Below are 25,969 nucleotides of genomic sequence, written 5' to 3' on the forward strand. Positions count from 1 at the left end.
GTCTGTGCTGTGTCTGTGCTGCGTTTGTGCCGTCTGTGCTGTGTCTGTGCTGCGTCTGCGCTGTCTGTGCTCTGTGCTGTCTGTGCTGTGTGTCTGTGCTGTGTCTGTGCTGTGTCTGTGCTGTGCTGTGTCTGTGCTGTGTCTGTGCTGTGCTGTGTCTGTGCTGTGCCTGTGCTGTGACTGCGCTGTCTCGTGTCTGTGCTGTGCTGTGTCTGTGCTGTGTCTGTGCTGTGCCTGTGCTGTCTCGTGTCTGTGCTGTGCTGTGTCTGTGCTGTGGCTGTGCTGTGCCTGTGCTGTGTCTGCGCTGTCTCGTGTCTGTGCTGTGCTGTGTCTGTGCTGTGTCTGCTGTGCCTGTGCTGTCTCGTGTCTGTGCTGTGCTGTGGCTGTGCTGTGCCTGTGCTGTGTCTGCGCTGTCTCGTGTCTGTGCTGCGTCTGCGCTGTCCGCTAGGGGCGCCGCGGTTGCGAGACGCAGCGCGCGGCGTCGCCTAGCGACCAAGGACGCGGCGAATGCGAGGAGCCGGGTCGGGTAAGAGCCGCACGTCTCTCCATTCCGTCTCCATTCCTCTCCTCCTCCTCCTCGCACGCCTCACGCGAGGACGGGGACGATGTCCCAATGGGTTTGTGGCCGGGGGCTTCTTCCTTGTGGCTACAGCCGGAGGCCCGGCACGACCCCTGGAGACCGCGGACCCGCGGTCTCCACTGGCGATGTCGATGATTGTCTTTGCTGTCCCTGCTGCTTTGAGGGTTGTGAAGTTGTGTTGTTGTTGGCATTACCGGGCCATTAAGGGCATGAGGAAAACATTGGTAGAAACCTGTTATCGATTTGCCACGTGTTAAAACAAAACATCGAGCAATAAAACCGAAGTGAGAAACCAAGGGAGCTGCCACATTGGGGTTGATGGTCATCACGGAACCTGAAATTCTCAAACTAAACTATTTTTTTTTTTACCAGGTAAGGCCCACTGAGCTCTTTTTCAGAAGCGACCTGGCCACAACTTATACCTCAACGAAGTAACTTATCACGCGGAAATGCATAGCAGCCAAATTCTCTAAACGCGTGTGTCTCAATGTGGAGGGGAAACCCGGAGGACCCGGAGAAAAATCCACGCGGCCACGGGGAGAGGGAGACACGCAAACTCCAAATATACAGCAGCAGGCGTCAAAGTCGGGATCAAACCCATGACCACCTGTGTACCAGGCGAGGTAGTTAACATTTCATAGCCACCGTGATGATGATGATGAGAGACACGCAACCTCCAAATATACAGCAGCAGGCGTCAGGGTCGGAATCAAACCCATGATCTTGTACACCAGGCGAGGAAGTTAACATCTCATAGCCACCGTGATGATGAGAGAGAGAGAGAGACACACAAACTCCAAATATACAGCAGGCGTCAGGGTCGGGATCGAACCCATGACCTCCTGTACACCATGCGAGGTAGGTAACATCTCGAGACCAGAGGTCAATGGTTCGACGCCATTATCCGGCGCGGCACTTGACGCTGTGGTGGAGGCTTCTCGAGCCGTCGTGCACTGCCCCCCTGCTCACCCAGCAGTAACCACTTGCTACTCCACAGTGCGTCCATTGTCGGCAATTCGCATGTGGTGGGGTTAAGTGGACGAGTTGACCAAATATCCTCGAGAGCTCACGCCAGTGGATGCTCTTCTGCCGGCAGTGGCGTGAACCGGCAATTTCAGCCCTGAACCTTTAACTGAGAAACGAGGGCAAATGTGTTCAATAAAAACCAGAGCACACACCATAACCATTGGATTTATTTACCATTACAAGACATTCATTTTATTTAATGTTGAGCTATGCTTGTGCACTGATTTCAATTAGTTCTGCAAAGCAGCTGTTTCTGCTATGATTTATACTTGGTTGTCTCTGCTGTTGTTTCTTTTTTGTTGCTTTTGCTCAGATTTCTGTTTGGCTGCTTGTTGTTCTGATTTCAATTAATTGCTTTCACTCTGACTTATATCTGCTTCATTGTTGTACAATACAAGACCCCAGGTCACTCTTGAAAATGAGACTCATGCTGCTCTCTTGAATTCTCACCACCTGGTTAAGCAAAACTAGATAGAATGGTTAAGCAAACTCAACTTGAAACCGCTGCCTTCTCTGCATGTCTGCCCGTGTCCCTGCAGTGTCACTGTCGACGCAGGATGGGTAAGAAGGTGAAGAAGGCGGCGGAAGGTCCCCCAAAAGACGCGGTGAGTGGAGACAGTGGCTCTGCGAGGGGACGGGACGACATCACGCAGCAAGAGGAGGAGCAGGAGGATGAAGGCTGCTGGCTAGTTGCTTGACTACTCGGCTAACTGAGGAATGTATCCAGCTTTGGTCTGTGGAAAAGATGTAATGGCTTGGTAAAGTTGATGTAGACTGTGGCACGGTCTGCTGATGTACCCGGTGCCATGTATTTTTGATGTTGGATGATATTTTTTATTTATATTTTTACAAATATTTAATCTGGAATATTCCTTGAGATGGAACTTCATATTTCCAAAGGTTTGCATACAAAATCCACATGTATAATGACATGCATTAATACAATCACACAAAAGAGAGAAAGATCCCCCGTACATCCTTAATAAACTTGGGGCAAGTGCCGTTAGTGACTAATATGGAGGCAACACAGTGGCATACGAGGGGGTGGGTGGCTGAAATTTTTTAAAATCTGTAACTTATACCATTTGCGTTTACACAATAAATATCTCATCCAGTCAAACACACACATAAATACAGAACTAAGTGGTACACACAGCAGGTTCACGTCGAATGCACTCGCTCTGTGACGGTTGCAGACATTGAACAGATTTAAATCAGCTGGGACTGGCGGCAAGAGTTGGTGGGTCTGGGAGATGGTTCCATGCTGAAGCAGCTCTGAGCAAGAGTGTGCCTGTGTGGGTTTGGTCTCTAGGGATGATTCAACTTTTGTGCCTGTGGGACCGTGGAGCAGAGTTATTGTCGGAGTAAAACGAGAGATGTTGAGTTAAGCCACATGGGACTATTGTACATGTGAGAGTTATCTGATGTGTTTTGACAAGGGGCTGACAATCTTGTTGATGTGACAGTTTGAGCCGCTGCCCATAGAGAGCCGCAGTGTGGCCACGGTGGTGCTGATGCTGCGCTCGCCTGAGCCTGACGTCTTGGCCAAAGCTTGCGATGCTCTCCACCGCTTCGCTGATAAATGTATGTTCCCAGCACACACTCTCGCACACAATTACACTCACAAACAATTAAACACTCACACACCATCACATTCACACACCGTCACACTTGCACATGATCCCACTCATCATCACACTCACACATCTCACGGATCTCACTCATGGCATTGCACTCACGGGAAATTATGGCGATGCGTTCATACCAAACGCTGTGTGCAACACAAAATTATCTTTCGTATAATTGTTGAGAATATAAGTAACAATATATTATCATATCTGATCCTACACATAGAAAATAAAAGTATTATTTACACATTCCATCAGCCACATAGTCCTGTGGGACTGCATAGACACTGAATGTTGAAACCAGTCCAGAGTTTAGCTTTTTCTATACCCATGCTGATGAAATTATTCACTCCCAGAAGACTGTGGCTGTGAGGAGGGACAAATATGAGAAGCAGCCGAATTATTTATTGTTTGCTTGTTTGATACTTTTATCTTGTGTCACCGATGAGTGTGCAACAATGTGTTTGTGCTGGGTTTGTGCCGTGGATATTTCTGGGCTTGTTCTGTGGCTTTTTCTGGGTCTGTGATGTCACTCTTGATGGGTTTGTGCTGTGGCCCTTGATGCGATTTTCCCGGCTGTTTGATTGTCAGGCGAGGGAAACAGAGCGATGCTGATGGACCTTGGGGCTGTGGAGCCTTTGGCCTCTCTGCTCACACAGGACGACAAGACCGTTCGCAGGAACGCCATTGTGACCTTGGGCACGCTGGCATCAAATGGTGAGGCCATATTATTAGGGTTGTTAAATGACAACGGGTAAACTGGTAACCATGGGAGGGAAGTGGCAGTGGGAGAAGGTGGGAGAGGGGGGGGGAGGGAAATTTAGATTGAGATCTCGGTGTGTTAATTGCTTAGCGCCACGTGGGACGTGTCTAACAGTCATCAGTGAGCCGACCAGGGCTCCCCTCTGTTAGTCCAGCTAGCCAGGGTTTCCCTGTACACGCAAAAACAAAACATTAAACAGATGTGATTTTATATCTTTTGAACTTGAAAGGAAACCTGTGTTTCTGTCTGCAGTTGCTGTGAGGAAGATCCTGTTGAATGCAGATGTCGTTTCACCTGTATTAAAGCTGCTGTCACCTGAAGGCAGGTGATACACATCCAATGTGACCCGATTGTGACCCGAGTGCGAGGTCTTGCTGTCTGGAGTCATGGAGTGGCCGCTTGTCACAGAGATTCACAGTTCGAATCCAGTGTAAGTTACAAAATTAAACAGGACCGTTTAATTTTGTAAGTTACATTGTGCACAACGACACTCATATCTAGCAGACAGGGTCTCATGTCTAATATAGAGGTCTGTGCATATAAACATCTGGCAGTTCACGTGCATTGGTTCAAGCAAGCCTTGTGTAAAAATACTTGTCTTCTTATTTATTTTCTAGGCTATAATGGGATTGGTTCTCATGCTTATTGTGTTAGTGTACGGATAATATATTTTGTATTAGCCATGTAGTGGGCTAAAACATTTTCAGTTTTTTCGAGGTCATCGTGGCCAAAGCTGTTCATACCACCGCACCTCCTCGCCAGCTCTTTCTCCCCTCCGCCAGATCCTTCAACTGTTGCACAGTAGATGCATGACCTCAAAGATCTACCCTGCCAGTCTCCCACCATCTGGCCTTAGGTCTTCTCTTCCCTTTGGTCGCCTATCTCAGCAATCGGCCCTCCTCTGTCCTGGCAATCATATCTGCAGTACTTACTAACCATGTTCTCTTCCCAACCTTCAAGTTTCTTACCCTATTTTCGCCCCATCCTGCACACATCTACAATACTCCCCTGCCACGTTTTCTTCTGGACTTCTGCTCTGCTTATCTTGACTTGCCACGAAATTCCTAGCATGCGTCGCAGTCACCCATCCTCAGTCGTTGCCTTTCAGTTAAGGCCACTATGGTCATGGGGTAGGTATGGCTGACTTGTGATTTGCTCAGGGAAACCAAAACGATGTTTCCTTGCGTTTGTAGAGGAGGTGGTCTGCCACGAGTACGGCAGCCTTGTGCTGGCGTGCCTGGCACAGGAGTTTAATGGCAAGGCAGGTGTGGTGGCACAGGGGGGCACCGGCTGTTTGGTCCGCCTGCTCACCAGTCACGACCCTGATGTACAGAAGAACGCCGTGGAATGTCTCTCCCTGCTCGCGCAGGTCAGTCAATGAGCGTGTGTGTGCACATATACGTTCATTTGTGCAGAGCCGGTAGTGTCGTGGTCAGAGCACTGCTACGACGACCTCAGTTTCATTCTCGCTTACGACCAACATTGGTGGTAAATATGGGGAATGGTCCTGGACCTTCCTTAGGTCGACTCAGCCTCAAATTAGTACCTCGTGCAGGGTGTGTGTATGAATCAGCACGAGGGAGACAAAGGCTGCTCTGGTGCCAGCCTTCATAGTTTCACGCTAACAGCACTTGCCCCAGTAATCTCTTAAGGCTGGCTGGAAGGGGTATCTTTGTCTTTTGTGTTTGAATGCTAAACAATGGTAATGTGGAACTCAAATACAGCCTTATTATTTTGCTCCTTTAGCCAGGAAAGCATCACCGAGTCTCAAAACTCTTTTTCATTAATTGGTGGTATCATTTTTCAAATTTGTAAATGTTTTGACCATCAAGCTGGCACACAATGGCCTCTGCTCTTCATTGAATGACAGCATCGGATCTTTAATGTCTATAATGAAAGAAGCACACGGCACGTAGTACAGTTAACATGCCTTTATTATTAACCAGGGTGGCTTGCCAGATTCTAACCGCGAACCTCTGCTACAAGTGGTGAACGCGTTACCACTGGGCTGTGTCACCACACAATTAGACAATTTTAATTATTATCCATATCCACTCCCTCCATATAAAAAATATAACTATAAATAATTTTTATTTCGTGTATATCCACGACATAAACCTTTTCGAAATATAGGCCAAGTTTAGGGTTTGAGAGATGATTGTTTTAGACAGGGATAGTTTCTGTTACTGCATGGGCCAAAGTTTCTGGCCTTTCCATACAGCTCAAAAAATAAAATGATATGAACATCACAGCTATGAACGTCATGGCCAGGTGAGCAACTTAGGAATCGGTTTGTAACAAAAAAATGTCCATCACCACACTTGTGGTGTTTGCGCTGTGCAGGACACGGAGGGGCGCCTGGCATTGCATGCTTCACATGCCGTGCCGCCTCTGCTGGACCTTCTGGCTTCGGAGTTTCCAGTCATCCAGAAACTCGCTCTGGACACGCTGGTAGCGGTGGCACGCGACGGGGAGGGGCGCGGCGCCCTGCGCCAAGGGCTCGACCGCGTGGTTGGTATCCTGAGCCAGAAGGTGAGAGACCAACGTGGCCCGGGAATAGCGCTTTCACCTTTTGTTGCGTTGGTTTATAGTTCGTAACCGGCAGGCCGTCCTGGTTATTATTGCGGTTGTGTGTATTAACCATAAAACACTATGCGGAGTCTGCTTCGCTCACAGTGAACGTTAAAGATCTGCTGACGGCATTAAAAAAAACTCAGCGATTGTGTGGCGGTGTCACGGTGCAATGTTTGCCAAATGAGAGAATTTACCCAGAAATCACTCAATCACACGCACAGTAGCAATCAACACTTCCTAACGGTAAACTATTGGCCACTTGCAGGCCACAAACTAAGTCACCGTGTAACACACAGCGACAGCTGCCAATGAGTGCCCTTTAAAGAGTTTGGCATGCTGTGTAATGGAAGCCGCTTATCTTAGGTAAAATTCCTCTGGGATGTCGCAGCGTGAAGGAGGGTGGCTCTGTCAAGACCAGCTCGAGATCGTGACTTTCATCGTAGCGGCTGTCCCCGCTATACGGAGCTCGAGAGAGGCCCCTCGAGAGGGCATTGTGGCCTGAGAAACCCTGGAAGAGTTAAAGTGATTTCCTGCTCAAATGAGCCTTGAGGAGGTGTTTATTTCCTGTTTAAAGCCCTGAGCCAGCGGTGGAAATTCCACATTCATATGACAGGGTCGAGTGCGTAGAAGAATTAATGTTGATTTCCTCACATAGTGGTACCTATTTATATGACCTCGGAGAGAGGGATGATGGGCCGAGTCAACCTCCAACCAGGATTTCATCTCGCACCTCCCAACTGCAGGCCGCCCGCCCTGCCGCTGAGCCGCACAAAGGGGTATTTTGAAGGAAGAGGATGACTGTATGTGGCGATAATGCGAGTCATGTAGTCACGGTGGTCTCCCGCAGGAGTGGATGGATCTGCACGCACAAGCGCTGCAGGTGTTCACGCTGTGCCTGGGAGACGTGGAGACTATGAGGCAGGCGCAGGGCAGTGGCACTTTGGAGACCATGCTGAGCTTCGTGACTGCCTCCAGTCAACCTGACCTGCAGGCCCATGCCACTCGTGCCCTTGCCCATATGGCTGGTTCCGGTGAGACACAATTTAGTTTTATTCACACACACAGTTGCTGAGCACTACCCCAAAGGCCCAAAGTGTCAAGTGGCCAGCAACAAACAGCACCATACAAGTTGTAATAGGTACAGAGTTAACACGCATCTTGAATTGAGCGAATTTATTGTAACAGCTTGGGGAAACATACGATGGGAGGGAATTCCAAAGAGCAGCAGTGCGCAGGAAGAAGCAGAAAGAGAAGTGTTGTCACCTGCAGTGTGGCGGCTGAACACAGCGTGGATGAGAGGAAGTAGTCAGTGTGGTAGACCGAGTCCTCAACGTGGGTGGAGGAATCAATGAGTGAAGTTAACGGGAACCATGGTAGTAGTGATAGTAGAGTGATAAGGAGGCGACTGATTGCTGGTGAGTGACTCGAGTGAAGGGGCGAGTAGTGGATCATCTATCATCCCGTCTGCTGCTTTACTCTGAACTCTATCCGGTGCATTGAGGTAGGAACTGGGTGCTCCACTCCAGCAGCAGGGCTCCAGCTTTGGCTGGATGTGAGCTTTGTATCGCAACAGTAGGAATTGCTCGGAGTTGAAGGAGGATTTGGCACTGAAAAGAAAACGTGTAGACATGCATAGAAGAACTTGCTTGGTGCTGCTGTGTCTATCACCTTATTATTAGTATGAGTCTATCTTAATAGAACTGTATTTGTGATGTGGGGCTGTTTGTGCTCGTTGTAGCATGTCCTTGTTCGTGTGTGCGTGCAGTGTGTCTCGCGTAGACTTAAGCATTGGCATCGGTGAGACGGACATGGCGCTGTAGTGGTTAGCAAACTGCCCGAGTTCTAATCCCGTTCACGGCCAACATCAGTGGGCAAAATTTCAACTGGTCCTGGGCCTCCCCTAGGTCCACTCAGCCTTAAACGAGTTCCTGGTTTAGCGTGTTAACATCAGCACTGGGGAGACAAAGGCAGCTGGGCATTGCCAGTCACCCCCTCGTGTGCCGTGCCGGCTGTAATATCACTTGCCCCAACAGTCTGTGAAAGGCTATATGGGGGATGTTTGTCTTTGTCCCTTTGTGTGTGATGGCAATACGTATGCGAGCAGTTCTGCATGTTAATGTGCGGTTGTCTGGCTGTTGCAGACGAGAGCTGGGGGATTCTGCACGAGCAGGGTGTGGAGGCGGTGATGGTGGCGCTCTTGGGCTCTGCTGCCAGCGGCGATGCGGTCCGGTCGGCTGCAGCTCACGCTGTGGCTGCCATGAGCCAGCGCCAAGCTGGTGCCATCGCCATTCACAGTCACGGTGAACCTCGCTCGTCCATTCCTCCACCCGTGCTGAGGGCTCGCTCGGGCTACCAGACGGTTTTGTCTCATCCATGCTGTAGTCAACCACCACACTGTAGGTCACAACTACACACTCACTCAAGCACTAAACCACTCACTCACCCACCCACTCACTCACTGACCTACTCACTCAATAACTTACCCACTCACTCACTCAACCACTCACCTACTAACTAACTCACCCATTAACTCTTCTATAACTACCACCATGGTTACTGTCCTCGTGAACTCCACTTGTTAATTACTCGCACTGCTCCACTTTGGAAATCCCTCCCATTGTCTATTTTCCCATTACTGTATTACCTTTCTTAATGCAAGACACGCATTAACGGTTATTTGTTACAACTTTAATAGTGCTGTTTATTGCTCTCTGACGTTTTGGGCCTTTGGGCCTCTGCTGAGCAACTGTGTAAAAAAAAATCACGCAAGTGTCTGCATCACTCTACAAGTTATTCTTTTGTCCAGAATGCAGTCTCATCAGCTGCCATGTAAACGTGAGCAGGGTGTTTTCGTGGTGCGAGGGGGCGGTAACACGGCTCAGTGTTAGCGCGATCGCCGCTTTTTGCAGAGGTTTCGAGGTTACACTGCGGGAGTATTCGCCATAAAATACTTAGGCGCTGCCCACTTTAGTGGACATTCACGTGACGTTATTCGACACGAGTAGGCCATTGCATGCTAGCATCATGGACAAATTTTAAAAATAAAAAAATCCCTGCAAATCACTCATGTATCACTTGATATCACACATCGTACTAACCATCACCCCTGACTGGCAGACTAATGTTTGAGATGAGATGTTGCTCATGCATTTAAGCAAGTGCCGTGTAAATGCAAAAGTGATTGTAATTCCAAGTGCTGATGGTGACACGTGATGGTTGCTCTCTACAAGGGGGCACTGCCCAGCTGGTGCGGCTCTTGTCCAGTGAGAGTGCGGACGTACGGGAGACGGCTGTGCTGGCGCTCGCTAACCTCACGAGCACCTTCCCCGACACCTGCGGGTATCGCCGGGGCACAGGAACGCATACACATGTCTATGTTGAAATGCGTGCAGGGATAGGTTAATCAAGTTTGTGGTTTATTTTGTTTAACTGGGCGCCACGGTGGCGAGATGTTAAACTCCCGCATCTGGTATGCAGGAGGTCGTGGGTTCGATCCTCACCCTGACGCCTGTATATTTGGAGTTTGCGTGTTCTCCCCGTAGTCGCGTGGATTTTTCTCCGAGACCTCCAGTTTTTCCCTCCACATTTAGAAGCATGCGTTTAGAGCATTTGGCTACTATACATTTCCATATGATAAGCCACTTCCTTGTGCTATCATTTATGGCCAGTCGCTTTTGAAAAAGAGCTATATAGCTCAGTGAACATTGCCTGCTAAAATAAAAATTGTTTAGTTTAACCTGGGTGAGAACTGACGAGATCAGAATATGGTCTCACTTGCAAAAGTGACCTAGATCATCAAAACGGAAAAAGCAATTACATAAAAACAAAGCACAGCAATGAAGCAAATATAAATCGGAGCAAAATTAACCATATTACACAAACATACATCGATATAAAATGTAATAAACTTGCTGAAACGAAGGTTGATTCAGACAAACAAGAGCTGCTTTGGATGGAGTAATATTGGTATGTGTGTGGCTTCTGTGCAGCACAGCGGCAGAAGGAGTAGAGGCTCTGCTGGGGCTGCTGGCTGCTGGGCGCTTGGCTGTACAGGCGGGCGCCAAGACAAGTCCTGCCGCCCATGCGGCTGTGGTGTTGGCAAACCTTGCCGGGCTAGAGCACCTGGTGCCTGGATTGCTGGCAAGCGGGGCTGTCGAAGCCATAGCTGCCCTTTTGTCTTCCCCAAATCCGCAATTGCAGGGCAAGGCTGCGCTGGCGCTTGCTGGCTTGATGTGCAGCGCCGAGGCTCGGGCACAGGTTGGTGGGGATGCTGCTGTCACTGCCCCGCATGTTTAGAAACGTGGAGAATGTACACACTGGGTGGCATGCCGATAGGTGGCATGTCACGGGGTGGCATGCCGAAAGGTGGCATGTCACTTAGGTGGCATTTTGCTCGATGGCTTGTCAATAGGTGACATGTTAGGTCCACTTAAAGCCAGTAAAATTTCTGGTTCAGAGTTCTTGAAGGCTCCAAAGTGAAATTGAATTCCTGCTCAAACGAGCATGGTAGCAGTACTGTGTGTGTTTGTGTTTTTATTTTCCATGCGTCGCACAGCTACGTATAGTGGGCGGTCTTGCCCCGCTGGTTCAGATGCTCGACTCGAACACGGTGGAGATACGCCGCACGGCATGCTGGGTGGTTTTCCTCTGCGCTGCAGACGAGCCCACAGCCATGGAGATCTGCCGCCTGGGGTTTGTGCCTCGGCCCCATCACAGCAGCTCAGGGCATTGGCGGATCGAAGGGGTGCCGGTGGGGGAGGGCGGTGATGTTTTGTTGATATTTACTGGAGAAAACACAATTAATGATTATATTCATTACTGTAGGGTCACCCCTTGCTGCCTCTGGCCTAAGGCTGTGCACAATCACTTCTCTCAGGTCTTGTGCGTCGACCTCAGCCGCTCTCTGCCTCTGCTCCTGCGTGGATTGTGAGGTTTCTTTATGTATCTATCCCCGTGCGATAGAAATCCCATTTGCAAGGGTGTCCAGGGTGTCCATCGATGCACGCATAACAAACGCATAATGATGTCATGTATATGAACCTATAACTTACACAGTTTGCCTTTGTATAGTATTTTAATAAGTTAATACATACTTGATTTGAGGCTTTCGTGACTGCAGGAATCTATACTCTTTGGTTCTTTCGGTAGAGTCACGTTGATAGAAATGAAATAAAATAAAACAAATCACGACGTTTTGATCGCAACACAAGCAAACTTCATCAGGTGGGACAACCACAGCAAGAAAATTCTGAAGTCGGCGGGAGAGCTGCCTTTGACTTTACCGAAAGAACTAAAGTGACATACTTTAAACAATGCCCAGAATAGGTATATTGCTCGTTTCGAGTTTCAAGGGTATTTGTTTAGCCAGGTGAAAACTCCAGAGACCAGCATTGCATCTTAATTTCAAGAGTAACCTTGGTCACCAAAATGACAAAACAACATTTAAGCAAAACACAACTATACAGCGAATTCATCGCAGCAAAAAGAAGAAATTGAAAACAGTGCACGGACATAAACGATATTAAAATACATTTACAGACACAAGTGTTGTCTAGGACAGATCTTTCCTACAAGCCACTCGTTGTGGAGTCACGCGACTGAAACAGCAAAATAGATCCTGGGTGGTTGTTGCACGAGACGTAAACGGGCATGGGTAGATATCAAGTACGTGCCAAGTACCTTTTGGGCTGGGCGTCTGCGGCTTCCCCAGAGGCTTGGAGGTGCTGCAGAGGCTGAACGAGTCGGAGACGCGCAGGAGTCGCTTCAGCGAGACGGCTCTGGCGCGCGTGCTGGACAGCAACCTCCCGCTCAAGTACAGCCGCACGGGGCGGCTCTCAGCACACAACACCATCACCGATGGCTTCTATGATGCTGGCCCGGTGAGAACCCGTGCTGACCTGGCAACCGTTGTTTTGTGTGTTTTTCACACAGTTACTGGTGTTGTGGAAGGTTTACCATCATCATCAGCCATTATCAATCCATTGTTGGATGAACCCTTTCCCAAGCCACTGCCACATCTCGCAATTCTGCGATGCAACAAATCCATCCATCACGTGTGCATGAGCTGTGTCATCGCTCCATTTCTTAGTAGGCCATCCTCTCGGAGGCGTTTCCTTCCTTGGTTATTAGTCTTGACCACCCTCCCGTCTATCCGTGATGCATCCCACCCCAGCCCACTTGCTTTTATTAACAGTTTGGATGCTATCATTAACCTGTATATTTCTCTAATCCATGGGTTCCTCTTGCTGTCTCACTGCAATTCCAAACATGCATTGGTCCATACTTCTTTGCGCAATTTTCAGTTTTTGTTCCATATCTTCCGGTAAGGCTGTGAGGTAGTTAGGAGGAAATATAACTGTTGGTACACCGCAGTTAAGTCGATCAGTGGGTTGAGATGTGGGTACCCCCACGTCTTCCAACGTGTGCGGTCAGCGTGGAAGAGCGGACTGAATGAGAATCTGCCAGCAGTGGCAGGAGCGAGCGCTTGCAGGGCTGCTCCTGTAGCTTCACGCGGGCTGTGTGGTGTGCTTGTGTGAGCTGCGGCAGAGTGAGCACCGGGGCTCCCTGGAGGAGCTGGCGCGGACAGGGCCGAACCGAAACCGCGCAGTACTCCTCGTCAACACGGCCCCCGCTGAGCAGTACGTGATCGTTCGCACTTCTCACTCACTCACATTCACACCTCACTCGCGCTCACTTGCACTCACTCACGCTCACTCACACGCACTCCTCACTCATGCTTGCTCGCTTGAACTCACTCGCTCTAACTCCTCGCTCACACTCGCTCGCACTCCTCACTCGCTTGCTCGCCTCCACTCGGCAACACGTGAGGCTGTGTGGCATTGCACACACAAAAGCTCTCGGCCTTAACCGGGCCACCAGCTCAATAGAATTCGGCTGCACATGTGAGCGAGTGGGCTCACATGGCAACAGATTTGCGCACGTGTTTTTATTTTAGTTAAAGAATTTCACGTGGATAATACCAGGGAATAGAACATCTTGTTTGCAAGGGTGTCCAGGGTGTCAATCAGAACCGGCCCTAGACCTTTGGGGGCCCTAAGCAAAATTTGGTTGGAGGCCCCTTTGATGTATGATTTTTTTCACCCACTAGCTAGCAGTGACTCTAGGGGGCCCTCTGCTGGCCACGGGGCCCTTTGCAATTGCAAGGGTCGCTTAGTGGCTGGGCCGGCTCTGGTGTCAATTGACACATGCATAGCAAACACAATTACACACACATACAGAGACACAATACGATCACACACACATGCAAAGACACGACACGATTACACACCAATGCAAAGACATACACGCTCACAAAGACCGAGATCCTCCACTTTCGGCTTAACAGACTGTTGGGGCAAATGGTGTTAGAGAACACCTATTAAGGCACACAAGGGGTAGGTGGCCAGCACCATGTTCATTATAGGCGACATAGGGCAGGCCCCAGGAACCGGTTCAGATATGTCAGTGATCTTGGTCATAAGCGGGAATGGAACTCGGGTCGCGAGGCTCATTGTGCAATGCACTAACCACGGTACTACCGATCACTCAAGAACAATACGATCTCTTGGTGAATTTGAATGCGTCGTTGTTTGAGCTCAGTGCACTTGCTTTGGTCTATTCCGAATATGCCTCACCTGCTCCATTGCTACAATGCACAAGAGTGTCTTGTCTGTTTGCACACTCGTGCAATATTCACCCAATTCCATTTCAATGTTTCTTTAAACTCAATTGTACTTTCAACGGTTTTTTAAAGTACAGTAATTTCCTTGCAGGAAAATAATGCAACTTTTCATTATGTTTGTGTACTGTTTTCAATTTATTCTGGAGCATGTTTACTTTTTGCTCTGGTTTTAATTTGGGTGTATCTGCTCCGATTTATATTTAATTTATTTTGCTCGGATTTCTATTTGCCTCATTGTTATACTTTGCCTTTACGTTATTGCGTTTGTCTTTTCGATAACCAAAGCGACACTTGTAAATTTGACTTTATTCCACCCTCTTTGAGTTAAGTAGGGTAAGCAAAATGAACTTGTAACGGAGTTTGAGCACAAGCGTGGCACTGTCGGTGCAGGCTGAACGTGGTTGATCCCCTTGTGGAGAAGCCCCCAGACCCAGGGGAAAGTGGGCGTGTGTCCTCCCTCCAGGCCAAGGGCTCCAAGACTCCCAGGTGAGCTGCACAAAGATGGTTGATTGCTGAAGCAGCACTCACTGATTCACTCCAGTCACTTGGTCAACAGTGGTCAGTCGCCTCCTTAGCGCTCTTCGATTGCTTCTACCACGGTTACTGTTCCCGTGAACTTTGCTCATTGATTTCTTCAACCATATTGGGTACTCGGTCAACCAGACTTTTGTCTCATCCACACTGTTCAACCACCATACAACAACACACTCACCCACTGACTCAGCACAGTGCAGGTCACAACACTTTTCCTTTCTGCTTCTTCCCTTGCACCGCTCTACTTTGGAATTCCCTCCTCTCACCTCTTCACCCAATCTCTTATGCTAACTGTTATCTATTACAACTTTGGTTAGTGCTATTTGTTGCTCGCTCTTTGATGTTTTAGGGCCCTGTGCTCAGAAAATGTGTTTTTTTTTTAATGCAAAGGTTGCACGATAATACAGCAATATTGTTGCGTTACCCCACCAATCGTTCAACTCTTACAGTAAGACTAAGACCAAGGGACGGAAGGAGGAAGAACGGGCGCCGGAGGAGGAGGAGGCCCCTGGGCCCGCCATGCGGATAGAAGGGGCCACCATTGAGCAGCCGCCATGGCAGCCAACCCCTGACCCCGAGCTGCGGGTGTTTGTCGAGGAGGCGATTAGAGCGGTACTACCCTTGGCCTGCCCGCGCCTGCAGGCCGCCACTCTCGCCAGGTAATCACAATTACGATAGAGCGCTTGACACGCGATAAGTGACTTACACCACATCCCAGTGACAGCTGTCTCTGTGCGGTACAAGGTGATAGCACCTGCAAGTGGGCATGAGTCTGTCAATAAGGGACGATTATTGCTATGTGTAATCCCAATTGAGTAATATACAGGTCAATTTTTTTATTGGGAAAAATTGGACTCTCTAATGATGTCCTGGATCTGTAAGGTCCTTTACGTAACAGAGCGGCCTGCTAGATTCGAACTGTGAACCTATATAACTTCGATTTCACCCGCGTGACTCACCCCTCCTTAATCTGTGCTCAGCTTCCCGTGCCGCGCACCCACCTTCACTTGTTGTTGCACCACGTGACACAGCCCTAGCTGATTCCTGAGCTTAATGTGATGGCGTGTGCTTGCGACGGTACGTAGGCTTGTGTCTGATAGGATGGGAGGCCCGGTGGAGCGCGACTCTCTCAGCGACTTCAGCTGGGAGCTGCACGTAAGCCAGCTCAAGAACGAGCTCCAGTCCAACCTCATCCCACTGGGCCGCATCCAGAGAGGAGTGCAGCCGCACCGAGCGCTGCTCTTCAAGGTGCAGCCCAGGGGCTCGGTGGTCGTGTGGCGGCGTGAAGACCCTCGTTTTGTGAATGAGGTTTATAGCAAAGGGACTCGCAATCGGAAGGTTGCGAGTTCAAAGGAAAGTTGAGGTGGGATTGCTGTGTGGATAGGAGATTTGGACACAAATTAAGCAGCTTTAAAATAAGTTGTTGGCATATGAGCACAGAAGTCGGAGATTAATGCTAGTGAGTGTTGTAGATGTGATTAGACAGGATGGGGTAGAGCTGATTGCCAAAGCAGGTATTGGAGGGGACTCCAATTCGGTAACCACGGGGAAGACCTAAGAGCAGATATGGTGGTGGGATGCTTGAGCACAGACCTTGGAGGTCGCTTTCTACTGTGCAGTAGCTGTGGGATCTGGCGGAGGGGAGAAAGTGCTTGTCGTGAGGTGTTGTGGCATCAACGGCTTTGGCCACACTGACTTCTCGATCTTTATCTGTATGCCGACGGGTTGTACGCCTACACGCAGGTGGTGGCCGATCGCCTGGGTGTGCCCTGCAGCCTGGTCAGAGGCCCCTATAACCATGCCTGGAACGAGCTGCTTCTGCCGCCCGCGCCACCCCAGCCGGCAACGCCTGCGGACGGCCTCTCTCATCCTGCGTCTAACGGCCCTCTGCTATTGCCCCCTCAGCTGCACGTTGTGGACCTCATTCATAACGTAGGGGCGCTGCTCCATGCCGACAGTGCCGAGGCCTCCAATTACACGCATTTGTGAGGTCACGTCTCCCCAGCCCCAAAGAGGAATTTGAATGCACCAGTCACTGCAGCAACTATCGCGACAACCATGGGTGACGGTCTTGTTTCTCATGTTAGGGCAGATATTAGGCACCGAACAATTCACCACATTCAGTTGATGCAGTCAGGATTTGGGGGGATGATTCGCGAATATATATTTCATTGGCGTTGTGAATAATATAGAACATCTGGAGGTGGCAAGGTACCCAGGACACTTACATTTTTTTACGACCCAATCATTGACTGCTGTTCGTTTAAGCCAGAAGTGCCGCTTATATGTACAATTCTCAGCACTGTTATGAATGTAAGAATTTGTATTTCACGAGTTGTCACATGCCTAGCAACTCTAAGACAATGGAAACTGGCAGACTAATGCCCGCTGGCAGGCCATGGTGTTGACATTATGCAACACAGGGACAGCTGCTACTGGGAATTCCCTTTCAAAATGTTTGAGATGCGACGCAAGTCCATTATCGTGTGTAATTAATGCGGTCTGAGATGCCCCGGCGTGAAGGGCGTTCATCAAAACAAATCATCAATATTAATTGTACATGCCGGGAGTGTTAACTAAAGGGACATTGCCACTCAATCTCATTTTGTTAAAGTTCATACAGAGACAGTGGAAAATGAGGCTATGCAAGTCCCATTCTTCGGTATCAATGCAAAAGAAACGTGCACACGCGTGGACCGTTTTTGTTAAACATGTTGCCAAATTTTCTACCAATTCTCTTCGCATGTACGAGTATACATAACACAATACAAAACTGACAGTTGATGTTTTATTTGAATGTACATTATGAAACAACATTGCAGTACAATACCAAACAAACGGTACAAACCCAAAATTCTGAGTATTTACAGCTCCACCCAGAGGTGATTGTGCTGGGCAACATGAATGTATAAAAACTTACGGTGTTGCAATATTTCTGATTTTATGTCAAATTGCTGTGAAAAAAATGTAATTCTCCAGAATCTTTGCTGGACTAGCTAGTATTTTCATCACAAAGATAAAGTACAAAAAGCACGGCTACAATAGTGGTTGCAGTTGTATTATTGACACGACCACACGTTTATCTGATAAAGGTTTCCAGAAAATTAAGCACTCAATATTCTTACATATGCCAAAACATGAGACCCTTCTAAAAATATCTGTTCCCCAAAATTTTACTCATGACAAAAAAAATAATTTAATCCATTATTACAGAACTGCAACTTTAAACTTGATCAATGAATTTGTTATGATAAAAAAATTAATCTGGAAATATCCCTTGAGACGGAAAGTCCAGGGCTATCAACTGGCACGTGCATAGAAAATGCGTAATGGCATGCACACACGTGTTTAGGGGCAGGTTTAAAATTTGTCTGCACTAAATTTTTACACCAAAATTAAGTATTATCATCATCATTAATGCCTGGGTAAGGCATCTGGATTTCTGTGTGGCTCTTGTAGCACCATGACCATTACTGCAGAGGAAACCTCTGTATCAAATAGGTGTGCGTCTGTCCAGCCTGCCCCTTGCACCACGTTGAATCCTAAAGGAACGTTGGCGCCAACCGGAAGCTCAGCGCCGCATGAAGTTTTTGTCGAGGGCGGCAGCCGTGCGCTGGATGGAGTGCACCTTCCGCTTGACTCTGTCTTCTACGGAGGACGAGGCCGCGCTCTCCAGCTTCATGGCACTGGTGACGAAGCAGACGGTCACATATTATTATTACCATGCTTATTTACCCAGGAAAGCCTCACTGTGGATCAGCTCTTTCTTATGAAGGTTCTGAAGTTCAGGCAGGCATGACAATTGCTGTGTTTTTTCCAAAGTAATTTGTGGATAATTTGGAAAATTTGGATCATGACGCCAGCACATAATGACCTCCTCTTCCAATGACGTTGCGGGGTCTTTAACGTCCGCTATAAGTGAAGCAGACAGTATGTGGTATTTTACAGTGAATTCACACAACAGAATTAAAAAGTCAGGGTGATTGATAATGCAGCACTAATTCACTGCATTAACTCGCCCACCCGAGGCCAGTCCACCACCTTAGCACTCTTCTATCACTACTACCATGGTTATTGATCTAGTGAAGTTCACCGTTTGATTCCTCCACCCATGTTGAGGATTTGGTCTACCAGACTGTTTTGTCTCATCCACACTGTTCAACCACCATACTGCAGGTCACAACAACACACTCAACCACCATATTGCAGGTCACAACACTTCTCGCTATGCTTCTCTTGCACTGCTCTGCTTTCAAATTCCCTCCCATTGTCTCTTTTTCCAAGCTCTGATAACAGGCTTGCTTAATTAAAGAAACATTAAGACTTCTTTCTTACAACTCTATGCTCAGCAACTCTTCAGTAAAAAAAACGGCGGCATCTCATTGGAACCGCGAGCTTCTGCAACACGCAAAAAACGCACCACTGCTCGGCCACGTCGGCAAGCTCTGCTGTTAGCCAGCGAAACGGAAGATTTCGATGAAGGTCGCTCTTGCGTGCTAGTGGCTATGCTAAGGGGACTGAGGGACTGCGTGCACTTACTGCAGGAAGCGGCCATCGCGCTTGTCGCTGCGCTCGCGCTGGCGCTCATGCTCATCCTCCTGCCGGTATCGGTTCACGTTCGCCACCCTCTGCTCATCTCGCCACTTGGCATTCTGCATCATCTCCTCGCGCCGCTTCTCCAGCTCTTCCGCTGACAGTTTGCTGCAAGGTAGTGACACGTTTGTAAAGAACGCAGTAAAACTAAACATGTAAATTTGATCTGGCCAAACTTCTGTCGTTAAGACTCCACATCACCTCACAGTCAAACAAATTCAACTGTCACGTGTACAAGTATTTAACGACACGCCAATTATTATTGTTCCAGTCGTTTTGAAATCCTCGATTTTATTGACTTCCTGGACCTTGTCCTGATGATGCTTGGTGCAGTTTCAAGCAAATTGGTGTATATAATTGCAAAAGTTGATTGCGAGACTTGTCAGAATAACTTGAAACAGTAAAAATTGGTGTATAAATTCTTAAACACATAACAAATTGTCAGGTGGTGGTGGGTCCTTGCGGCAGAAATTTGTCGAGATCAATAAGTGGCTAAACCCAATAAACATGTTTCTAATAATAGTTAAATGCAATTAGAAGGAAAGCTTCAAAGCCTACAAGGTTCACTTGTAGGTTGGTAGCTAAAGTATTCTTTTGATGTCGATCTGATTTGAAGTTCAGTAATTGTCCAAACCCAATGGAAATGAAGCTATTTTACTCAAGGCAGATGAGCCTCCCTGAGGCAAATGACATCCACAACAGGATATGGGACTGGAGGTAAAGAAACCCAAAGTATGCTGAACACAGCAATTAATACAACGTTTTTGGCGTTTACACATTTTTTTTATACTCCAATGGTATTTTAATGGTGAGATTATAGACCATGGAAAATGAACAAACAGGATGTTTAAGGACCTGGAGGTGTGTGCAGGTGGGCGACGCTGATAAGGGGCTGGAGGAGTTGAGGTTCTGCATTTCTTGCTCACAGACTCGGCTGCAGCGTTTCTGTCAGATACACATGCACAATGCTCAGGTTCAAATACCATGGGCTGCATTTAATGTACTAAAATCAAAGTGATGCTCAAATGGGCATTAAAGTGGTGCTCATATCCTGTTCATAGCCCCGAGCCAGTGGTGGATGTATACATTCCCATGGTGTGGGGGAGTCTATCCATAGGATCACTGCTGACTTCCCCACTAAGTGGTACTCATTTCATTTCCCTCGGAGGAATGATGGCCGGAGTCAATCTACAACCAGAATTTTAACTCACAACCTCTTCAGTGCAAACCACTCCAGCCACGGTTATTGACATTATTTTCATTCACGGAATATTTTCAATGAGTAAAATGCACTTCACCAAACTGCACTGACCAGCATTATAAAGTATAACCATATACTTCATAATGCTCCAACGTCCCACACAGTGGATTGACAAAAGGTGTAGAATGATGCATCCTTTACTCCTTCCAAGGTAAATAATGCAATGTAACATTCTGGGTTTGCCGACATGTGCACAACATGCGTGCCAATAAGCCATATACAATTCTTCAACTTATAAACCATCTGAAAGGGACCGCCTATCAAGATGCTGATTAGCGAGCCCACCTCTGTGGGTTGGCTGCCATGTGGGACTCTGGAGGCGCCTCTTTGTGCCGCCCGTGGTGAAACTGGCGATCAGGGGAGACGGAACAACTTCTGGCTTCCCGAGATGACATAAATGTCTCTCTGTGCCGCTCACGGTGATGCTCTTTCATCTGCAATGGTGGAGTCAAGTGCAGGTCATACAATTATACAGTTAGGATTTAAATATGCTCTACATGCAACCACAACGTAGAGAAACAATGTCGGTGGGCATATACATTTTATATTCACAAACAAGTCAAAGGCAGAGGAAAGAGGAAGGTCTTAAGCTTGTACTTGAACAGCGGCAGGGAGTCAATAGCATGGATGTCTGGGGAAAAGAATGTCCCAAACTGTGGACGCAACAGAGGAAAATTGAGTGATCTTACACCGAGCAAAGGTTGACTGCGAGCTTTCATAAAGCGCTGGCTACTATAACGGATTGTGTGTGGAGGGGGGGAGCATTGTGATGAGAGAAGACAGAGGGAGCAGAGTGCGTGGAGGAGCAGAAGAGTTAGGGACCAGTCTATGCAGGACCGTGAAGATTTTGAGTGTAATCTAGATGTTATCTGAACAAATTATTTGATGCTGCTGCATTTGTCAGCGGTGCACAAGCACAGTTAATGAACTCACATTCGTCGATACCACTGTGGCGTTTTAGGCAATGGCCCTTTTCTGCAGGACACATTATATATTCATTTGACATTTGTCCGAGAGTCATCCATGACGGCAACGTGGTCTCATATATGGGTGTGACTGGGCTATGTGTGGCTGAGCTATGAGGCAGCAGAATTTTTTATATATTTGGCGAGCTTGGTGAAGAGGAAATTGTGTAGTTTATCAGTTTTAACAAGGCAGCCTACACGAGAAGATTGTAATAAATGTTTAGTAATAAAATAAGATGCTCACCTGAAGGCCGTAATCGCCTCTCTTATACTGAGACTTTTCACCGTGGGATTCTTCTTGCGATGGTTTCTTATGATTCCTAAAGGAGTGCAAAGCGTTATTTAATAGCAGAACGCATGGCGGTTGACGTGACACTTGCTGGGTGAAGCTGTAGGTACGGAGTTCCTGCACGAGCGCTGCCTCACCTCGATCGTGCCTCCCTGTCGCTATCGCTGCTCAACTCGTGCCGCCGCCTGTGCTTCTTCTTCTTCTTGTTCTTTTTCTCTTTTTTCTTTTCTTTCAAAATATTCTTTTTCAGCTGCAAAACAACACCACGACCAGAAATACTTTCAAATAACTTTACCAATAAAATATTGAACATGGAGCTTTTCGTAGCCAATTATTCAAAATAAATTTTGAGTTGGGCTACATAATTATCTGGACATGCATTGTAAGACCCTCCACCACCCAATATAACCAAACAATGCAGTTGTCCAGTGTACAAGCATTTACACACCAATGGTTATTGTATTAGCTCACCGGTACGTTGAAGAACGAGTCTCATTACTAAATTTATCAATCAAATATATGGCATTTGGCTTGAGGGTGCGTCAAACATCATCAGGGCAAGATCTAGGAAGTCATCACCAAACTCGCTGGATTTTGTCCTGAAGACGCTTGACGCACTTCAATCGGAATTTTGTATCTAAGCTTTACAGGTCTTACCATTTCTTTAATTTTCTTCATTTTCACAGGGTTCTGAAGGACCTCCCTCTTCTTCTGTTCTTCTTTTTTTCTGTGGAAATGGCAGAGATTATAGTTAATGATGTGCCAGTTTATCCACACTCACTGCGAAAATGTAAACGTATAAGTGTCGCTATGAAACCTATTCGTCCTGAAGCCAACGTCCACCGACACGACAACAGCTGCAATTCGCCACTAAGTGGCGGTGACATCACCACAGCAGTTGTGCCGGGCAAGGTGCACTTGAAGCCACGTGAAGTGTCGAAGGGTTGCTGGCAGGAGGTGACGAGAGACGCAGGTGTTTTGGGTTGACTGAGATGACTGGCAGATGCACCACCTGTGCCCTCTACTTTGCTCGTTGTGAGCGTTGCTCCAGTGCCCTCCATTATTGCTGGAAAGGGACTGCGTCCAAATGCCCAGTAGCGTTCTTTACGAGCCTCCTCCATAAAGGTGATATTGAAGTCCAATCAGCTCCAGATCTACCTGTACTACATCAGCCCACCTCTTCTCTAGCCCGTGCCTTGCCCATTTAGCCCCCTCTATCCAGCTAAAAAGCTGCTTAGGTATGCAGTGGCTGGACATGCGGACTACATGAGCCAGCCAATGCAGCTTTGCTTGCCAGAAGAACTCACTGATGGGACTGTGTTGAGAACTGTATAGGCTCTGCGAGCTCTTCACACAATCCAGCCTTGTTAAAGCCAGGAAGGACTGTTTGTAAGCAAGCCAAACTGAATGTTTCAAACCAGTGCAGATGTTCCTTATGAGGGGTCCAGGTTTCGCAAGCATAGAAAAGAGCGTTGTATGGCATGACAGGCCAGGTAGCTTCCACACAATGTTATACGTGGCTTTACCGAAAGACCCAAAGAATATTAATTCCTGCAGTCACGAAAGCTTTAAGTCAATAGTTATACAGCTAATCACACACGCTCTTACCCTGTCATTACTCGTATGGGGAAACATCGTAATATAGAAACAAGAACCAATGTATAAAATGCCGGTATATGTGGTTTGTATTCTAACAAGTGCCGGTATGGCCTGCCGTCGTATACCTGCCCTATCGGCCACTGCCCATGCCTTTACATGGTTTACCCATCCTATGAAATTACAGGGCAGCAGCGTGACACAGTGGTAACACTTGTAACATTTGTGCCACAACAACAAATAGTTGGGTTAGATATCCCCTTGTTATGCATGGGTTTCCTCCCACAGCTAAAAACATTCATTGGCCAAACATCCCAATGTAGCAGGTCAATCCTGAATAAGGAATCTCTGACTCAGTGCGGATTTCCTGGATAAAACAAACGGATTAGCATTATTACATGCATTAATATTCCCACTTGTTGGATATCATACTGGCCAGGATTTACAATTTACCTGATGAGAAAGAGTGGGTCCTCCCGGATTTTGGCAGCCATGTCATTGGCAGAAAGGGGCGTGGTGGTGGCCGCAAAGATGGATCCAGTCGGGAGCCCTGTGCTGGTTGGGCCAGGAGGCTCCTCCATGAGCTTGTCACTGGCGTATTTGTCAATGGGCTTTCCCAGCAGGTACTCCTCGCGATTGACGAGGCTTCCAGGACCCTGGTACATCCAGTCCAGACGCGTGTCCTTCTTCCTGTTGGGTCACACATGACCGTGTCAACACATTAAAATTCGGAGGCATTGGTATCTGTCAAAAGAACGCAAGAGCACATACACGCGAAGCTTCCTACAATACGGGGAAATCCTCTGCGCTCTCACTAATCTTCTATCAGAATGTTTTCAGAACCTTTCGACTGGAGGAATCCGATGTGCTATGAAGCTCTTTTTCACAGATGTCCAGTCGAGCGGTGGGTAGAGAATAAACAGCATTAAATTATGCAAAATATCATCACCAAATGCATGACTACAGGTCCTATGTTGAGGTTTACAGTGGTCAAGTCACGTCTGTGGGAGGGGACGCGGTATGGTTGGGGTTGGCGTGTGGGCAACCCGCACGTTATGACGCCGCCCTGCTCGGCGTGACGCTGGATGTCCTCCCGGGATCGCTCCTCCGCCAGCTCCTTCTGAAGCTCGTCGATCTTCTTCTGCTCGGCCTCATGCTTCTGCTCAGCCTTCCACACACGCTCGATATTCCGCAGTGTCTGCGGGTGCCAGCTCTTCTTCAGATTCTGAAAGCAGCAGACACAAGACACTGCATTTTAGTTACGCTGTGGATTACTAAAGGCAGATTGGCTGTAACCATAATTCTGTAAGGATAGGGTTGTAGGGGGTTGATGCGTTGGGTCACACATGACCGTTGATGTGTTGTTGTTCTCTTGATTGTGTACGCGCACTAAATCACGTAATGATCAGAAGCAGAATCTTTAGTTCGACTGTAGGAATCCGATGAGCTCTGAAGATCTTTTCCCATAGATATCCACTACGTAGGGAATTTAAATTATGGAAAGCGACTCTGCCGGACACACTACAGTACGTAACTTAAAGTAATCGTGAGCGTCGTTGTGGAGAATTTAAGTAACAAAATAAACAAGCGGACGCTATTTAAGTAAAAGATTCTCCACATTTACGGAGTGGCTGCCCGGCCTGGTCGCGAGCGGCCAGGCCCGGATCGGGCCCGGAGTAAATCGCCGCCCGGCTCACCAGATCGCCGCCTCCCATCGCGGCGGGAGAGGAGGCGAGACGCAGACGACGACGAGGAGGGAGCACGGGGAGAGGGAGACGGGGAGAGGGAGACGGGGAGAGGGAGACGGGGCCCGCAGAGGAGGGAGACGCGGCGAGCCGCGACCGTCTCTGATGGCGCCTGGCTACACCGGAAACCAACTGTTCACCGCGGTCCCTGACCTCTAAACAGTTGCACCGGGAGTGTTTCACCGCGGACCCGAAGCCTACCACGTGATACTGACTGCATTGGGACTGGAAGAATCCGATGAGCTTTTTCGATTTAAAGCTTTCGTGACTGCAGGGATTCATCTTCTTGGTTCTTTCGGTAAAGTCACGTAGAAGGGAAGTAATAAAATAATAAAAATAAAACATAATAAAACAATTCTCACGACGTTTCGGCCACAACGCAAGCAGCCGTCCTCAGGTGAAAACCAGGTCTGTCGAGGCGACAGCGTCTGAATGACACAGCACACGTGCTTGGAGCATATATATAAGCTGATGATACTATGTAGTTTATACTTTAGTTGTTTACGTGGTGGTTTTAGTTACTGCAGCTACATACTATTAACACTCCTTCCCTTTATTAATGCTACCCCTATCCCCTCTCTTTGATGCTGCTAATCCTGCATAATGCACGGGCATAAGTACTATTCACATACCTGCATTTCCCCTATCCCCTCCCTTTGATGTTGCTAATCCTGCATAATGCACGGGCATAAGTAGTACTAATCACATACCTGCATTTCCCATATCCCTTCCCT

At 48.0% G+C, this 25,969-nt stretch overlaps 2 protein-coding genes across 3 annotated transcripts; one reads left to right on the plus strand and one right to left on the minus strand.

The window, feature by feature from the left end:
* Positions 1-384: 384 nt before the first annotated feature.
* On the plus strand, positions 385-17,578 carry ARMC3 (armadillo repeat containing 3). Its single transcript, XM_078860078.1, has 18 exons — positions 385-526; positions 2,146-2,211; positions 3,073-3,190; positions 3,826-3,951; positions 4,250-4,318; positions 5,191-5,366; positions 6,341-6,529; positions 7,419-7,602; positions 8,713-8,871; positions 9,802-9,910; positions 10,561-10,828; positions 11,127-11,263; positions 12,282-12,450; positions 13,118-13,209; positions 14,643-14,738; positions 15,236-15,445; positions 15,872-16,034; positions 16,530-17,578. The coding sequence occupies exons 2-18, from the start codon at positions 2,164-2,166 to the stop codon at positions 16,773-16,775; spliced, it is 2,559 nt and encodes an 852-aa protein (XP_078716204.1). The 5' UTR covers positions 385-526; positions 2,146-2,163; the 3' UTR covers positions 16,776-17,578.
* Positions 17,561-25,386, minus strand: CWC25 (CWC25 spliceosome associated protein). Of its 2 annotated transcripts, XM_078860079.1 has the most exons (10): positions 25,188-25,386; positions 24,543-24,715; positions 23,944-24,180; positions 22,552-22,621; positions 22,032-22,144; positions 21,850-21,925; positions 20,926-21,074; positions 20,235-20,324; positions 19,326-19,487; positions 17,561-18,472 (listed from the first exon to the last, which is right to left on the minus strand). In XM_078860079.1, the coding sequence occupies exons 1-10, from the start codon at positions 25,203-25,205 to the stop codon at positions 18,358-18,360; spliced, it is 1,203 nt and encodes a 400-aa protein (XP_078716205.1). In that variant the 5' UTR covers positions 25,206-25,386; the 3' UTR covers positions 17,561-18,357. The 2 variants fall into 2 exon arrangements, with proteins under 2 accessions (XP_078716205.1, XP_078716206.1); XM_078860080.1 differs by lacking the exon at positions 20,235-20,324.
* Positions 25,387-25,969: the final 583 nt, after the last annotated feature.

This window comes from Lampetra fluviatilis, chromosome 10, assembly GCF_964198595.1.
Source record: "Lampetra fluviatilis chromosome 10, kcLamFluv1.1, whole genome shotgun sequence".
Classification (NCBI taxonomy): Eukaryota; Metazoa; Chordata; class Hyperoartia; order Petromyzontiformes; family Petromyzontidae; genus Lampetra; species Lampetra fluviatilis.

Bases quoted from the DNA above. Each gene is read 5' to 3' on its own strand.
- ARMC3 (XM_078860078.1), top strand. From the start codon at position 2,164: ATGGGTAAGAAGGTGAAGAAGGCGGCGGAAGGTCCCCCAAAAGACGCG. The intron at 11,264-12,281 runs GTTTGTGCCTCG...CGGCTTCCCCAG, and splicing joins ATGGAGATCTGCCGCCTGGG to AGGCTTGGAGGTGCTGCAGA. The intron at 14,739-15,235 runs GTGAGCTGCACA...CAACTCTTACAG, and splicing joins AAGGGCTCCAAGACTCCCAG to TAAGACTAAGACCAAGGGAC.
- CWC25 (XM_078860079.1), bottom strand. The intron at 19,488-20,234 runs GTCCTTAAACAT...ACTACCTTGCAG, and splicing joins CCACCTGCACACACCTCCAG to CAAACTGTCAGCGGAAGAGC. The intron at 18,473-19,325 runs GTAAGTGCACGC...CTTCGTCACCAG, and splicing joins CGCGATGGCCGCTTCCTGCA to TGCCATGAAGCTGGAGAGCG.